At 39.2% G+C, this 18203-nt stretch overlaps 1 protein-coding gene across 3 annotated transcripts; it reads right to left on the bottom strand.

The window, feature by feature from the left end:
* Positions 1 to 1694: 1694 nt before the first annotated feature.
* On the bottom strand, positions 1695 to 14911 carry nsun3 (NOP2/Sun RNA methyltransferase 3). Of its 3 annotated transcripts, none has more exons than XM_072657259.1 (6): positions 14693 to 14911; positions 14496 to 14608; positions 12743 to 13089; positions 11371 to 11525; positions 3905 to 4026; positions 1695 to 2304 (listed from the first exon to the last, which is right to left on the bottom strand). In XM_072657259.1, exons 1-6 carry the CDS (start codon positions 14873 to 14875, stop codon positions 2037 to 2039), a joined length of 1188 nt encoding a protein of 395 aa, XP_072513360.1. In that variant the 5' UTR covers positions 14876 to 14911; the 3' UTR covers positions 1695 to 2036. The 3 variants fall into 3 exon arrangements, with proteins under 3 accessions (XP_072513360.1, XP_072513361.1, XP_072513362.1); XM_072657260.1 differs by lacking the exon at positions 1695 to 2304 and adding an exon at positions 2918 to 3391; XM_072657261.1 differs by lacking the exon at positions 1695 to 2304 and adding an exon at positions 3247 to 3386.
* Between the last annotated feature and the right edge of the window lie 3292 nt (positions 14912 to 18203).

The following is an 18203-nucleotide window of genomic DNA, read 5'->3' as shown; positions in this document are numbered from 1 at the left end:
GCTGTCCATCTTCATATGATGATTCACACATAAAAATAGACTTGCTTATGACTTGCTTATTACAGTTTCTCTATGCATTGTTGTACCTATGAGTGTGTTCATATACACTCTATGTCCAAAAGTAGACACCTGCTCCTCAAGAATTGCTTTTGCTGTGCTGCAGTAACAGCCTCTACTCTTCTGCACTAGATTTGAGAACATTGTTGTGAGGATTTGATGGCATTCGGCCATGAGAGCACACAACTTCTGTTCCATCTCTTCCTTCTTGCTGTTACCAAAAAGAAAGAAAATGGTATTTAGACTACAGTTACAGGATTTTAGACAACTGCTTACGTAAGACTTCAAAGACTTGAAAACAAGAGTATTAATAGTTAGCCCAACCCCTTTGCTGTAGTAACAGCCTATTTTTTTGTAAAGACTAATACCTCCATGGCCCTTGTCTCCATTCTGATTCAAACTCTATGGAAACAAAATAAATCAAAGTCAACAAAATTAAAAAAAAAACTCTTACTAAAAAAAACTTAAATGTGTTCATTTCTGATTTTGTATATAGAAGCACTAAGCATTCATTTTATTATTTTATTTCCAAATATAACTATTTTGCAGTGATCTAGCCAGCAGTCAGATTAACATTTAGACACATCATGTTCATTAAATAACAACTACAAGTGTAATTATGACCAGAAGGATGAAGAAAGAGCCCTGTAGATCTGGAACACATCTGTTTAGAATAGTTATTTCAGTCTAGCACACAATAGCACATGACGGTGCTTACTTTATGGTTAAGAGGGACAGCCAAGTAGTTTACCTATTTATTAAACTGCATTTTGAAAATATCAATACGAAACAAAAGAACTGTCCATTATTTATCCAAAAAAACCTTTAACAGCAAAACACAGGTACTGTTATATTTTACAACACTCTCAGGCACTCTAGACAGCAAAACAATCATCAGAGATTAATATTCGATCAGGTTTAGTATGGTTCTGTTCGTGTTGTCACATGATCACATTAACAACAGCTGCGTTCACATGGTCAAACAGCTGCCGTTCAAACAACAATCTGATTTCACTTTCTGTTCAGAAACGTTTTATTTTAGGTAGTTTTTGTTTAGCAGGAAGGTGTTTAATACCCTCCGGAGGAGCTCTGATTAGTGTGCTCAAGACTAAATATGGTGCACTGACGCCTGCCTGTAAAAAAAACGGAGATGTGAATCAGACAGGACTAAAATGATCAGGTGACTGCTGAGTTCAGCCAAAAACCGTAGGTAATTCAGCCTGTAGTTTTCCCAGAGGACCACAGAGAACACCACAGACTTGATAAATCCGGACGGGAATAAAATCACAGAGAAACAGAACTACCCCAGGAGCCCATGTAAATTGAATCCTGACCAGATAGGGCTTTTAAAAAGGTATTTTAGCTCCCATCATTATGTTGGGCATTATGCATGATGGGAAATGTAGTGCAGTGGATCATGAAGGCTAACGCCAATACAACATTTAAATAATTTTGTGGATAGGATTAACTTTTTTTCGACACATGGGCTGTAGACTGTGGCGGCTAACGTAAAAGTGTAGACCTGTTAGATGGGTGTGGCATTACCCATTCAGAGCACACAATGGATTCGAATAGTCCTCTACAAATGCGTTCGCTACAGCCCAGTGTACGCAACAAAATTGTTTAAAGGACCGCCATTTCTGTTTAAATATACATTTTGCTACACTTTGTTGTGCCTAAACACAGACCAAGTAACATGGTTTGTAAGGAAATAAGTGAATGGTGCAACTCTAACAATGTAATAATTTATTAACAATAATGAACACAATAAAATGAGGAGAATCCCATTATATGGGCCTTTATTTTGTCCATGGCTGACCATCATTTATGGTACTTCAGGAAGAGCACATTAACTGGTCTTAAACCATTTAAATTTTGGCATAGGAATACAACAACAGTATAAAAACACAGAATTAAATTGCATAAATAATTAGGATTAAATGAACAGAAATGTAAAACTCTGCACAGGCAGAATGTGCTCAGTAGATTCTCCTTAGTCTACATACAAACATGGGCCCCCATGTTCGTTCCTGTTCTGGAACAACCAAATAACCCAGTGGAGGCTGGAGGTAGCCAAATGTGAAATGATTGGATAGAGAGCCAATCAGCTCCTCCTCCAGGGGCAAAAGCTCAACCCCCGAGCATGAGGTTAGAATCTCCTTTATGACAGCCTGGTTTTCTGCACGAGACAAAGTACAGGTGGAGTAAACCACCAGTCCTCCAGGACGCACCGCAGACAAGGCCGAACTGAAACACACAAACACGTGCACATACAGACAAAGTCAAAGCAAAAAAATACAGCAGCTCTCAATGTGATTTTTCTGCGCCGTGTGAAAAAATCTTTTCAAATTAGATTTGAGCCATTTTCCTATGTAGTCCTAAATTTAATACATGGCCATGTGACTAAAGAGAAACAGGAGTAGTTCAGATTGTATTACTTTATTTTGGCATATTTATCTGCAAATACACATATCAGCACGTCAGCAATAACTAATTTCTTTTTTAAATTAGAGAATAAAATGCATGCAGGTGGGTCCTTTCATGGCACAGGTGTATTAACAGACACGGGGCACCTTGTTCACATAGCAGCAAAACTGATTTCTTCAAATTGTGTGGTTCCGATTTTAATGTAGTTGTTTACATCATGCGTCTTTGAAAATGCACGTCAGCATATCAGCAATGACTTTTACTTGATGATCAAATGCACACCTATGGGTCCTAAGTGGCATACAGTCATGTGCACAAGTCAATTAGGACACTTCATGAAAACATTTGTCTTTTTTTTATATATTTAAACATAAGGACATTTGGTCTTCACTTGAACAATACTGAGAGACGGAGGTAATATAACTAAAGAAATACAACTGAATAAATGTGTCATTTGTCAATGTCATTTCATCAATCATTCATTTAAAATACTATTTTCCTGTAAGTAAAAAGATCGGACACCCCCACATTTAAACTCCAGACATTTAGTTTGGTTTGCTCTTGATAAATTGATAAATTTACTTGGTAAATTGAGTGTTATTTCCATGGTGAGATCCAAAGAGCTTTCAGAGGCCTTCAGAAAGAAGGCTGTAGATGCAGATACATCTGAGAGGGGATTTAAAAAGATTCTAGAATACTTCTAGAACTGTCCACTGTCCAATAAATCATTAACAAATTAAACAACTGTCAACATGGCCAGGGCAGGCCAACCTAGCAAGCACATAAAGGAGTCTCCAACAATCCTAAAACGTCATCATGGGATCTACAGGTTGCTCGTGCCACAGTTGATTTAACAGCATCTACCACCAGAAAGAGACCACACACCTCTGATTTTCTTGGGACTGTGCTACAGGGAAAAAAATCTGATCTGATTGGTCAACCTGAGTTACATATCCAAAGATATGAGATTTAATGCCACATGCAAATGTTGCTTTAATGTGAGCTTTTTGCCAGTCAGACTGAGAAAATAATAGAATTAAGGAATTGGGATGAAATAAATGATATGGGCACTGTGGGAATTTATGTCATTGGAATGGCCAAAAACTTTTTTGTTGTTTCCAAACCTAATCTGGCCTGTCTAGATTTCTGCAGCATAAATAGTTTTGTGAACTCAGGTAAAGTTATGACACCATGAAACAACACTGCACAGTGGAACCATGCACCATCCTCTTGACTCAACTAAGGCTGAACATTCAACAGGTTCTTGGCGATCATCTGGGGGTTAGGATTTGACTTTCTGATTTTTTTTTTTTTTTTTTTTTTTTTTTGTGAATAGAGGAGAACATAAACATGGAAAAATGTAGAATCTCCTAATAAACATTATTTCAACCAAACAATATGGTCTAAATAAGAAACTTACCAGAGCAGCTCTTTCTGTAAGACGGGTAGTTGAGCTCGCTCTCTCAACCACAGCTCCCCCTGTTGGGCTCCAGGGGTAAAGAGCCAACTCCGGTCATTAGAGCATGGGGCATCAACCAGCACCTGGACCAGGGGACAGAGACACACACACCAGGGGGTTGGTGTGAATATTAGAAAAGGAAAAACAAGGAGAGGGAAACGTTTCATGCTCCAGAGGCAGCATCAAGAGAAACAGCAAATGTGGGCCTTCACTGCTCTAGGGAAAAAAAGCCCTCTAGGAAACACACAGAGGACCTGATGTACGCACAAGAGAAAACACAACACAAAACGCAACACAAAACGCCCCTTTATGCACCAGCAACATATGTTCCCAATGTATCTGAACAGAATATACTACTTATCACTAGGACCATAAATATTGTAGTTAAATCCCACAATACCACAATACATTTCAAACCACAATACATTTCATCATTAAATACCTTTAGATAGAGCAACTATTGTCAATTTACAGAAAATGGTAAACATAAATAAATAATAGAAAAGTTAATGCCTCATGAATTCATGTTGGGTATCCACATCACATCACCTCACCTCAGAGCACAACACACTGCATAGCTTTCCCCATGGCCACTATAGCTATAAGAGCAAAGGTTACTACAAAATCTGGAATTCTATTGTGAAAGCTCTTAAAATGATCAGACAATGAGGTCAACATAGCATGGAGGCAGATGGTAAGATATAAGTATAGCGACCATCTAAGATATTCTTGGCACATTCAAACCATTCCCGGATTTCAGTCCAAACCAGTGACACATCTGACTACCCAGTGTAAATTCATGTCGCTAAAGTCTTATCAGGATGCTAGTCACATGGAGAGACCAGGTGTAAAGGTGTAAAATCCTATGCTGATAATGCTGCACTTCAAACATTGAGTTTTGTCACAGGTAAGGTCACAATGAAGATTATGCTTGTGTAAGCAGCGCTGCACAGTATAACAGTGCACCGCCACTCCTGACTTGGTATACAAGCAGTTCTCTCCAAGTATTTTCTTGGTCTCTTATTCTTTTTGAAAGTACCACTAACTGCCATTTCTGTTATGTCAGCTTACAGATGGCTGTAATTGGTATTACACAATCATTCTCTGCTTCCTGTTCTGGTTCTGCTTCTTATTAATACTTCATTGTATGAAAACAAGTATCTGAGTATTCAAAGCCTTTAAATAATGTCTGGGTCAGCCCTGATAATCAGGCAAATTATGCACAGGCATTCCTAGTAACTGTACTACGCTTTTAAGGCTCCCCACCAAATTTTTTTATCATGATTGTATTAATGTTGGAAAAATCAAATTTGGAAAAATAATAATGTGGAAAGTTAATGCCGTGGGGTAATAACCAGTCAAACTCTGGAGGAGTTCTCAGAGTTGTAAGTGTTATTATGTTGGTAAATATTCTTTCAGCACGTCCTCAAGGCCTCTGCCACAGTGATGTCTGCTGCCATTATTAAAGGAAACCTTCCAATAACACCTTTGAGACTCTACAGTTAATTTACACCTGGTTTTAAGAGTTAGAGAAAGCGAACATAAAACTGTCTGCTGAAGCTTCAGTAAATCAAAGGGAATATATAATCGGCCATTTCCATTATCTCCACCCACGGTTTGCTCTGCATCCGTGGTTATCTTGTAAATGCATACGAATGGTGCATAAAGCCTGTGTAGGCTTGTACGCCAAGTTCATATATAAAACATGCACACAGGGCCTGGCTTTTTATCATGGTATACAATATGGGTAACAGTATCTGGTTTGATCTGTAAACAAGATGGAATGGAAGCCAAGTCCCTCAATGTAAACAATAACTGTAGCCCTTATCCTCCTCAAATACATTCAAAATGACTATTTATTTTGACGTGATGGACTGGCACCCTGTACAGGGGGTACTCCTGACTTATGTCCAATGATCCACCATGAACCTGACCACGCTGAAGCTAATAAAATGATGAATGAATGAATTTATATTTGTTTTTAACATTTTTTTAACATTTACGAGTTCATAAAAACTTTAGGACTTTTCTCAGGAACTAATTTAAGAAACTGTTTAGGTGTAGGAGATATTGGCGAATGAGGGCCAATGTTTGTCTATGAGGCCAGCACAGTTTGCTGATTTTCCTGCTCTAATACAATTGCTAAACCTGGCTATTAATGCAGGAGTTAAATCAGGTGTGCCTGATTTAACTATAAGGGGAAAGAGGGGGAGAGGAAAGAATGGGAGCCCCTGAGACAGAGCTGGTGGACACACCTGAGTTACAATGTTCCACAGAAGTCTGATAAATAAACAAAACGAAGGTGAGGAACATTAGAAAAAACAAAAACCACTGTGCATCCATTTCTTAATTAGGCCTCAATATTTGCAACATCCAAAACAGCATCTGTCTCTCTCTTTCACAGACACACACTTGCTCGCTTCTCCTGCGTCTTTGCTTGTTCCGGCTAAGCTCCTCTCAGAGATTAGACTCCTCTCTCTGCTCATTAGAGCCGGCTCAGTGGAAGTGCCTTGACGAGCAGACAGTCGAGCGTCACCGCTCTTCTCCCTCGCCAGCTTTGTTCCCCCTTAATTCCCCTCTCTCTCGGCTCTAATGCCTGCTGGGCTAAAAGAACACCTGAGGGCACTCTGGTGACAGCAGCTACTAGCGCGCATGATGCTGGAGAACGAAGCCCACAGGTGGGGAAAACAAGACCATTCGGGAGAAAATGGCACACAAGTACAAAATCTTCATGGAGCTGCAGCACCTGAATAACATCACAGTGCTGTTCAAAGGAGTCAAAATGAGTCATATGAGGTGGAAATTCATAGTGGTGTTCTGAATCAAATTCTTAATTGCAAAAAAAAAAATCAACTCTCAGTGCTAAAACTAAGTGAAGTCAATATGAACAAGTTAATGAGTGAATCATTCTGAACATAGTACAATGATCTGGCTCCATTAGGATTCTTTAGAATTATGATTCAATGAAATGTAAAGCTATTCAATTATTTAGAATATGATTAATAGAATTATTACATTTCAGATTGCCTAAGAAAATTATTTAGTGCATCATAAATCTCAAATTTTTAAATGCACTTAAAATGTTCAAAATTCACTTTGATTCTAAATGATTCAACCTATTGGGAAATCTTATATTTTACCATGATTTACTTTAATTTCATGCTTAAAGGAATTATTTAGTCCACTGCAAAATGTACAATTTTACTATGAATTAAAATGAATGAATAGTCACAATAGTCAATGAATTAAATTTAATTGGATTTATGATAAACTCCTAAAAACTCTTTACTTATACTTGATTCTCAAGAAAATGATTTTGTTTACTTTCAACACAATTCCCATTGATTTGATTTAGTTAACACCAATATCACATATTACCACAATCTCATCACAAATGACTCTGATTTGATTCTTAAGAAATGATGCAGCATATTTTCATTAAAAGTTATTGTTAAACATACACTGCACACCAATCTTTGGGATTATGTTTTATATAAAAATGCTTAAATATAATGTCTGCTGAATAAAAATAAAAGAAAAAACACTTGTTGGCATTCTGGTGATAGCAGCTACTACGTTTACGGCATTTAGCAAACACTCTTATCTACAGCGACTTACAAAAGTGCTTGCTGTCCATTATAAGAATAAATCCTAGCCAGATCAAAATAGGTTGGAGAATAAAAAAAGGCTAGAGGAGTCATGGTGCTGCAGAAGGCGGCCCATAGAAATAAAATAAATTAAAGTATAATAGCAACATGAAGCTATAACACCTGAATCATCTGAATCCTTGATGTAGGAGTTTTACACAAAACACTGTAAAAAGCTATTATATTATAAATAAACTTAAGTAAATAATAAACTTGCACAAATAGTACATACCTCTAAATATTCATATTTTCACAACACCACAAACGTGTGTAGTGCCGAGGAATATGACAGTATCACCATTAATTTGATTTTACCTTTGCATTATGATTAATGAATGATCATATAAGCTGCTCATGTTTGCTCAGTTGGTTCGGGGTTTGATGTTGCTCCATGTTCCATCCACATACACGGTAGTACGTTTCTAAAGGGGGCAGCACATGAACACACACCGTGTAGGTTGACAGGGGCAAGATTATGTCGATTAGAGGCTCTGGATATCAATTCTAATTAATTATCAAAAGAATTGCCAAGCCTGACGTCTTCTTTAAAGGGCCAAACTGCAACCCAATATTCTATGATAATATTCAGCCCAAAGTACTAGGAACAGCAAAAGTACCTGGATGTGTTCTTAATTCGCTCAAAATACAGAGGATGGTTCACAGTTGGTGACTGGCCAATGAAAACAATCTACAATTCCAGTGATGGTGTGGCTGGCAAAGGATGCAGGGTCAAGCCCACTGCTGTGTTTATAATGTCTCTTATTTTAAGTAAACAGTGCACTTCAAAACGGAATAGATACTTAATTTCTCAATTCTGACCATTTGCAAAGACAAGGCTCTGTTTAAACTACCTGTTTAAACTAAAGTTGGCTGTAGTTAAATATTTGTATATATATATATATATATATATATATATATATATATATATATATATATATATATATATATATATGTATGGTAATGATGGCTGCAAAAAGCAATGAATCCGGATCCATTTTCCAGCTTTGTCCCATAACCAGCAGCTGTAGAAATTTACTAAAACAGGTTTTCCACACTCCTGGCTTGTGTACAAAAAGAACCACTGCTGTAGAGACTGTATGAAGAAAGAACAAGATCTGGCTTTTTACAATACTAATAAAAAATACCACAAGCAGTCATATCCGACTCTTTTTAGGGTCTATTTGTAATAAATAAAGATATTTTTAATATTTATATTTTAAGTCATGTATAATATTCTACATTTACAGGCTTCAAACTGTGTGTTCTTGCAAAGTAACTTCATGTTGATGGTACTGAGAAACAACTATGACTCAGCATTACAAGTCAGAGCCATCTGAATCCATTATTAATCTTTTGGAAACTAATCAATTAGTCTTAGAACCTCAAGCTACTTTCAGGATCACTAACCCCTGTGCAGATATTGTGCACTATACAGTGTGTTGGAGATTCAGAAGAAATGTTTAAATTCTAAACAATACACTTCTCAGTCGATTAATGGGTGTCACCAAGCACTAGGTTGTGAACAGTGAATGATTTAACATTCAGATCACATGATCTCATCTGCTTCTTTCGGTACAACAGCCAGTAAAACTGCACGGCTATAGAAATATGAGTTTTTTCCCCATTTTTCTGTTTGAAAACAGGCTGAGAACTTTATGGTGGTCATGTGTTTCACAGCAGATTAGAATCGATTCAAACACTGCAAAATCGAAGTGGCTGAATCGCCACCTTGCACTGTGTATCCCTGCATTTTTACAGCCCTCTTCAGTGTCACTATCGAGTGAATTGTAGGAGGCATGCTGGGAAATGGAGTCTGCTTCTATAAGTGAAGTAAATTTATGCCTGACTGCCTGCCACTGCAGGGCTCCAATGAGGGCGCCACAGGGTTCATAATGAAGCCAATGTCAACAACACATTTGGACAGATGACACCACGAGCATGGCAACACTGCCACCCAGTGAACAAATCTGGGAAGAGTGTGAAATGATGAGCTTGGTGTATTAGAACGGTAGCACAGTTACTGTAACTGTTTTGCTATATTACTTAATTTCACTAGTATGTAATTAATTATATAGTCAGGTATAAATGGATTTACATTTACATTCAATTCAAAGGTTTGTTTTTTGTTTTTATTTGAGAATCCAATCAAAGTGAATCTTTGAGATTTTGCAGTACAAAAGCTATGTGGAGCCACGGCACCTGAAGCGTTTGAATCTTGGCAGTTATTATTTACAAATAAAACAACCACAGTATTAATCTGTGGAGCAGTGGAACTATGTTCTCTGGACTGATGGTGCTCCATCTAGTACTTTTGGGATGAGTTAGTGAATGAGGTGGGGTGGTGATTATTCAACAACATGACCTCACTAATGCTCTTGTCAGGGAATGCACTAAAATCACAGCAATGCAACAGAAGTCTTCCCTAGACAGTAGAGACAGTTACTCCAACAAAAGCAAGATCAACACTCTAACACCCATGATTTTGGAAGAAAAACAATGACTGAGCAGGTGTCTCAATATAGTGCAGTATTTATCTCTTAATATTTAGATTTTGACAGTATAGTCGCTGTTGATTTGAGCAAACCTGATGCTTTCAGTTTCCCTCACTGGGTTTACCTCTATCTCTCCAGCTTTTGGAAGCTGGAAAACAGGCCTTACAGTCCCAAACACAGCAATATTTTAACAATTCAACAGTGTTCTGTGCTTTCCGCAACATTTATAGCACAAAATTATGCAGTCATTTACAAAATTAATTATATTTATATTCAATTTCCAGGTAAAAACTTCTGACAGAATCTGGTGCATCTCCCAACCCAATATTTCTCCCTTTCCGTCCACTATTATCAGTCACAGTTTACATCCACCAGGCTGCTGTTTTTCATCTATAAAAGCCAATAGGGGAAAACCCCTTAGTCAGCAGGGCTGTACAAAGTGTCTGTTTCCACCATCTGACTGGCATGTTTCACCTGAAGGGCAGCTGGGAACCTCCCTTGTGTCTCTGCATGGGAGAATATGTGTATGTGTTCAGCTTTCACCAGTGCCAGCACTGCTTTAAAATGACTGAGTCAGCATTAGGAAAACTGCATACAGCGGGCAATGTTTGCATGCTTTTAAAATGCCAGGAAAGTTAAAGCCTGACTGGTTATGTGATGCTGACAGCCTAGAAATGAGGGTTTGTTCCTCGAAGTATTAAATTACTCATTTTTAACTCCCACAAAGATATGACTGGGCCCATCGAGATTTCTGATGGCTGACCTTTACCCCAAGACACTCAAGATCTAGCACCCTCTCGCACAGGATATTTTTATATTAAGCAAAGCAGGGGCATCTTTGTTTACCTCAGAGTAAAACCACAGTGATGATGAACACAAAGTGAGACGTAAAATGGGCTCAGTTAGAGAGAGTCACAGTCACATTTCACTTTGACAACAATCTTACAAACTAAAAAGATGGGAGTGATGCAGAGCACCATATAACTTAGACCTACACACCTGCGTCTATGGTTAAAGGTACTAAATTTGATCCATCCACCCAAACATCCACACACATGCTCTTACTGTTTTGTGGAGGTGAATCAAACACCAGAACTCTGTTATGAAGCTCAAGTGAAGTGAACCCATCAGACGCTTGTGAGGCTCTTGGGTTAGTTCTTAGGCTAATGTCTTACCTGACAGCCTCACAAAGATCATGACTGATTAATTTCTCAGACTTCACGACTAACTGACACAAGCAGCATGACACTAACGTGTCATTAAGGGTGGAAGGTCTTAATTCTTCTACCTTGTCATACATGTCCGGCTGGCTGCCGCCAATGGTTCTGCCATCCACGTTCGTCACAGTGACCGTCTCTCTGACTGAAGGAGGAATGTATGACTCCAGGGTCTTCAGCAGCCACTCATATCTACTCTCGTCCACTTCATTACAGTGCAGGAGCCCTGAGAGAAAGAGGCACAACATGATGCTGTAAGCAGGAGCATGAAGGTCTGTGTCTGAAACTGTGGTCATTATCATTCAAAATAACCGGAGTAAGTCACTGGGCAAAGACAGAGCCTGGCTTTCATAAACACCAGCGACTCTCTGAAAGTAGGAATGCTATACTATCCGGTTTGCCTGATACTGAGACTACGACAGTTCCATGGGGCACCTGAAGAAAATGCAAAGTTGTTGCAAGTGGTTGCTATGCAGTTGCTATGCTGTTCCAAGTGGGTGCTATGTTGTTGCTGCATAGCTGTTAAAGAATCCTAGGTGGTTGCTATGTACTTTCCAATGCTGTTCCAAATGGTTGTTATACTGGTGCTAAGCAGTAGCTATGCTCTTCCAGGCGGTTGCTATGATGTTCCAAGTGGTTGATAATATGTTGTTGCAAAGCAAGTACTATGGGATTCTAGGTGGTTGTTATGATGTTGCTAAGAAGTTGCTAGTGTTCCAGGTGTTTCAGTAACTAGGCAGTTGCTACACTGTTTCAGGTGGTTGCCGTGCTGTTGCTAAGCAGCATCTCTGGTGTTCCAGGCGGTTTCTGTGCACTGATTGGGCAGATGCAGTGCAGTTCCAAGTGATTATTATGCTGTTGCTAAGCTGTTGCTATGGTGATCCTGGCGGTTTCTATGCAGTGGGTAAGCAGCAACTCTGGTGTTTCAGGCTGTTTCTATGCAGTGACTGGGCAGTTACACTGCAGTTCCAAGTGGTTACTATGCTTTTGCTAAGCAGTTGCTATGGTGTCCCATGTGGTTGCTATGCAGTGGGTAAGCAGCAACTCTGATGTTTTAAGTTGTTTCTATGCAGTGACTGGGCAGTTGCACTGCAGTTCCAAGTGGTTGCTATGCTGTTGCTAAGCAGTTGCTATGTCTTTCTAAATGGTTGCTATTCTGTTGCTAAGTAGTCGCTATGCTATTCTGAAAGGCTGCAATTTTAGCTTGTCAGCAGTTGCTATGGTGTAACAGGTGGTGGCTATGCTGTTGCTAAGCTGTTGCTATGGTGTCCCAGGTGGTTGCTATGCAGTTGCTAAGCAGCAACTCTTGTGTTTCAGGTGGTTTGCATGCAGTGACTGGGCAGTTGCTACGCAGTTCTAACATGGATCGGATAAAAAAAGCTGTATACCACACACCGTTCCAGAGCCGACTGATCATTCCCCTCCCGCAGTGCAGGGCCTTACCAGGGTTTGCTGTCTGCAGTAAAGCCAGGGCTTTTCCTCCTGGAGCCGAGCACAGGTCCAGCACCTTCTCCCCATCCTTCACCCCAAGAGCCAGAACAGGCAGCAGGGAGGCAGCGTTCAGCAGGTAATACTGCTTCAGCCAGCCTGGATGATGTCGCTGGGAAGGCAAGCGCGCAGCGTCCTTATGAACAAAACACTCCAGGGGGCCATGGATGCTGGCCGAGAGAGGCTGGGGAAGGAGGCTGTAGTAGCCGAGCGATTTAAGGTGCGTCTGGACGCCTGTGAGGTCGCTAAAGCGGTTTAGTAGGACGCCGTACTGCCAGCAGTGTGGGTTCAGCAGGACGTTCCTGGAAAACAGAAAACAATGGATCTGTATGGGAGCCCAAATTCTAAATCCTAACTATTTCACGATAGCAACACTTTCCCAAAGATATGCATTTGAAGTTATGCAATGACAGTGAAGATTAAAGTGAAGATTCATAGTCCCTCCATTTTCACAGGTTCAAAAGTAACTGGACAACGAACAGATAAGCAAATATTTGTAGACTGATTGTACATAGTTAAATGTAATTTTCTCAGTCTCACAATTCTCAGTCCAGAATGAACAAGTCATGTTTGCAAATACTTAAAAATACCAAATAAAACTGAATTTTTAAAAAGTCTATTTTCAGTAGTGAATTCAGTAGCTTTAAAATGATAAATGATGTAGAAATCGACCTTTTGAAAAGTAAATTGCCACTAACAGATCAGACGTAAAATCGCACTTCTTACTCTATAGACCAGTTTACAGTAGAATAAATGACTGTTACACTTGAGCCTGGTCTGTGGACAACTGTACCACATGAACACCTATAAATACTGAATGTAGAAAATATTATCTTTGATGTTAGAAAAATAAGACTGTTTCCAACTGCAGTTCTGAATTAAGCCCCACAGTTGACATCGTGGTTGTTTAATTAAGGCATGGTCACAAGTTTATATTTTAAAACCATAAGACAATATCCAGAGACCACAAGATAACACACTGAGACCAGAAAATAATCTCAGGGACATAGTATATTATTTTGCAGCCTCAAGATAAAACCTTTTGGCCTTGAAGTATTATTTACCTGCTTCAATGTACAATCTCTTGGCTTCAACATAGTATCTTGTGGCCTTAAGGTATTATTTAGTGGCCTCAAGATATCTTGTGTTCCCTAATGTATTATTTGGTGCCCTCAATATATTTTTATATTATATAATGTGGCCTTAGCCCTTAATATATTGTTTAGTGGTCTCAATGTATAATCTCTCACCCTCAATATATTATCTTGTTGTCTTGATGTATTATTTAGTGGCTTCAATGTACTCTCACAATGTAATCTCTTGGCTTCAATATATTATCTTGTGGCCTTAATGTATTTAGTGACCTCAAAAATAACTTGTGGTCATTATTGTTGTTTGTTTGGCCTTAATGTATTATTTAGTGTCCTCAATGTATACCATCTTGCCCTCGATATATCATTTAGTGGCCTCAAAAAATATCTTGTGGCTTTGAGATATCTTGTGCCCAGTAATGTATTATTTAGTGGCCTCAATATAATATATTGTGGCCTTAATGTATTATTTAGTGGCCATGAGATATCTCAATAAATTCTCTCATGGCATGAATGTATTATCTCGCAGTCTCAAACAATTTGTGACCATGCCTTATTAAAAACAACTGCCATGTTACCTTGGGGGCTCTGTTTTAGGTGGCAGTGTAAATTCCCACCTTGCAGAATCCCACTGTTTCCCCAGCTCTTCTCTGTACTGGGAGTCGAAATGATCCAGAACCAACTGGCACACTGTTTTCCGAGGCCTGGATTTGGACTCTCTGGTGGAAAGCTGTGGTGAAAACGTCCATTTAAATTTCTTTAGCGTTAATAATGAATAAGTGAATCATTTAATTCAGTCTAAAATGAAACAGACCCTGCTGGCAGGCTGCGGACGCTCCTGCCTGGTTGTCTGGCTGCTAAGGAGTCGCTTGGGAAACGAGTGGAAAAGCTGAACTTCTGAATTCGTCCTGAAGACAGGAAAGCCCCTAAAACACTCGCTTATATAACTGGACCACTTCCAGAACTTCGCTTTAGGCAAACGTTTTAATAACAACATTGATTAAGAGTCGCTGCCAGACAGCACATGCCTGTCCGTCTGTTACTGTTCCCCGAGAAACACGGATACTTACAGGCAGTTCCGTCGTGGGTCGTTTTGAAGGAGGAGGGTACCGATATCCCAAACAGCTTATTTACTCCCTAGGTAGTGCACTACAAAGGGCACGAAACTTACCAACTTAGAACAGCTTCTAAACCCGTTTACACTACACATGCCCTTCACGCTTATACACTACAGGTCCAAAAAATCTCAAGCAGATAAACTGCTTCACCTATTGGCACCATGCCTAATGCAAGGTGTAGGCTAGAGGTATTGAGCATTGAGCTGTGTTCTCTGGAATGATGGTGTTGCTCCATCCTATTCACTTTTTGGGATGAGCTTTTGTTACTCCAACAAAAGCAGGATCAACTTTTTTAATATCTTTGATTCATAAGAAAAAAAAAATGAATGTCTTAAAGGCGTGGTGCCAATAGGTTTATGTTGATCTGCTCTAGAGAGTCCTATTCTATTGGCAGTACTTCTCTACGGGGACTAGACAAGCCTCCATTCAGGTACAAAAGCAGTAGAAAGGTCAGATACTGATGTTGGAGGACATCTGTGGTCCAGTTCAGCCCAAAGTTGTTTGATGGGCTAAGATCTGACTCTTCCACACCAAACTCTGTGTTTATGGACTTCACTTTGTACAATAGCACCAAAACTGTTTGTTTGTGCAAAAGTTGGAAGCATACAGCTCTCTAAAATTTTATTCACAGCTTTAGCATTAACATTACCTTCACTTCTAAACCAAGGACCCACACTTTACAGTTGGCACTCTGCATTCGGTCAGGTTACGGTCTCCTGACATCTGCCAAACCCAGATTCATCCGTCAGACTGCCAGCTGATGAGGTGTGATTCATTCCTCAAGAACACATTGTTCCAGGGATTAATGGTAGCATGCTTTGCATGACTCTAGCCGAGGCTTGGCTTTGCTCAGTGTTTATAGGTGTGTGTGCTGCAGCTCAGCCACAGAATCCTAATCCTTGAAGCTTCCAAAGAGCACCTTATATAAACAAACTGGCATTCGCTTCGAAAGCAGTTTGGAACTTAATAGTCAGTGTTATAGAGACAGTTTGAAGTTTACAGAGTACACACTTCAGCTCCTAACGGTCCCAGTCTGTGACCTCATGTGCCCTTCAAAATAACAGCACTTACGGTTGGCAGGAGCAGCTCTAGCAGGGCAGATACTGATTGATGAACCGACAGACTGGAAAGACAGCTTAACTGTTGAGCTTCTGTGGACTAAAGCATTGCCACTATGATCGAACAATCGCCGATTTGAATCCCAGGTCTTGATGCTTGCCATCAGCAGCCAGAGTCAGAGTCCTTGCTCCCTCAGGGGTGGGTTGATGGCACTTTCTCCCCACATCACTGCTAGTGTAATGTTGGTCAGCACAGGCGTCTGTTAGCTGGCAAAGCAATGCTGCATCAACAGCAGGTCGAAAAGAGAGGTAGCTGACTTCACCTGTGCTAGACATCCGTCAGGTCTTCACCCTCCTAGTGTTGAGGGCATTGCTAGTGACAGGGAGACTTTGCCATGAACAGGTATTGGGTAATTGGCCTTCAAAACTGGTTGAATTATATGGTGTAAAGTTAGAAATAAATTAAGTTGGAGCTCTTCATTTCGACCCGTTTTACTGCTATTGTTTGTCTACTGACATTGAACAACTACATGATTGATTTTATAACCTCTATTAGCAATGAGTACAGCTGTAACGACTGAACTTATTACAACAGATTTGGCCACACAATGTTACACAGCTGAAAATGTGATGAAATAAAAGACGATTTGAATAAAAATATTTGTGCATTTAATAGCATTTATATTAAAAACAAACTGGATAAAAAAGTGCTTGTAATGAAAGCTATGAAAATGAGGATCTGATGTTAAGAAAACTGTGGTAATTAGTTGAAATGATGCACGTAACGCTGAGAAAACATATTCGACTTGTGCCAAATATAAAATGATCAATGAATCAACAAAAATGTAGGTTAAACATGTTTTAACAACTAAAGTAAACCAAACTGTCAACTGCTGGCTGCAACAAACACATCTAAACAGATATAAATTGCTTACAGTACATGTCTCTGATATAATAACATCTGTCCATCCAAGTCCATATAAAGATCAAGCGGAACCTGTGGAATCTGGAATTCATAAACTGATCACGATACCTTCAAAAACATTGCACTTTCCGAGTCGCGTTCCAGATTACGGTCCAAAAAGGCGTAATCTGCACACCAGTCACAGATTCAGGGAATAAAGACATCTCAATAGAACATTTTTGATATTTTGGTTTCTTCAAAAATAGACTTTAAGAATAATGGTAGCTGTTGTGACAATGTGAACTGCTACTGTTCGAAATAAAATGTCCTTTCCAAACATAGTTACAACATACTGCTACAGTCTGTGCAAGTTTCTGTTAATCAAAAAAAAAAAAAAAAAAAAAAAAAAAAAAAAAAAAAGCAACACTGTAGAAAGGGATGAAATAAAATGCCTGTATTGCACCAGCAAAGTCCAGTCAAGCGATGGTTTCAAAACGTTTCCCTTTTTGGGGTGGGAAACAAACAAACAAAAAAAAGAATCCACTTTCATACGCTCTGTCTATTCAAGATCCATGCCATTTAACGTAGTGTCACATTGCTGGTGAATTCTGGGGTGTGTAGTCTGCATGTGTTCTCAGAATTAACAGTTTATCAAACTGAAACAACATACATAAAGCATGACCAGAAATTCATCACATGCTATTCATAAGTCAATACAGCTTTTGAACATCATGAATTAACAAGGGACGTGTCATCACTGTCGTGCAAAAACCTTTTATCTCCAAAATAGCAATAAAACAAGGAGAAGAAGTTAAGAATGCCCCCAAATTCAGCTAATCAGCCAAGACATGTTCGGAATGAAGCTACAGGGCTAATTTAAAAATTAAAGTGTGTAGTTCTTATCTCAAATAAAACAGCTAACATGTCTTGGCTAACAGAAAACATATGGTAAAAGGGAAAACTGTGAATTAGGTGGGTTTTTTGCCAAATGACTACTTTAAATCTTTATCAGTGAATAAATAAATGAGAAGCTGGCTCTCTATGCACCATCAGACACAGCTTAACTACCCTGTCCTTTCAGAACATCTAAAACTCACAAGACTCATACTGGACCAAGTTTCTCAAACATGAAAGAGTGGGCAACAGAGGTAGGAAATATGACCTTTTTTTTTTTTTGATAAGCCAGTGTTTTGTGTTTGCATCAGAGAGTCATACAACTTTGATTAAAACAATTGGTAAAAGTAA

Source organism: Salminus brasiliensis, chromosome 15, assembly GCF_030463535.1.
Source record: "Salminus brasiliensis chromosome 15, fSalBra1.hap2, whole genome shotgun sequence".
Lineage (NCBI taxonomy): Eukaryota > Metazoa > Chordata > Actinopteri > Characiformes > Bryconidae > Salminus > Salminus brasiliensis.
The sequence above is the reverse complement of the archived record's forward strand: the minus strand, read 5'-3'. Positions and strand labels throughout refer to the sequence as shown.

Coding starts and splice junctions, on each gene's coding strand:
- nsun3 (XM_072657259.1), bottom strand. CDS start 14,875: ATGTTGTTATTAAAACGTTTGCCTAAAGCGAAGTTCTGGAAGTGGTCC. Junction 11,526..12,742: donor ACTGCAGACAGCAAACCCTG/GTAAGGCCCTGC, acceptor TCTTTCTCTCAG/GGCTCCTGCACTGTAATGAA. Junction 4,027..11,370: donor AGCCGGACATGTATGACAAG/GTAGAAGAATTA, acceptor CCCCTGGTCCAG/GTGCTGGTTGATGCCCCATG.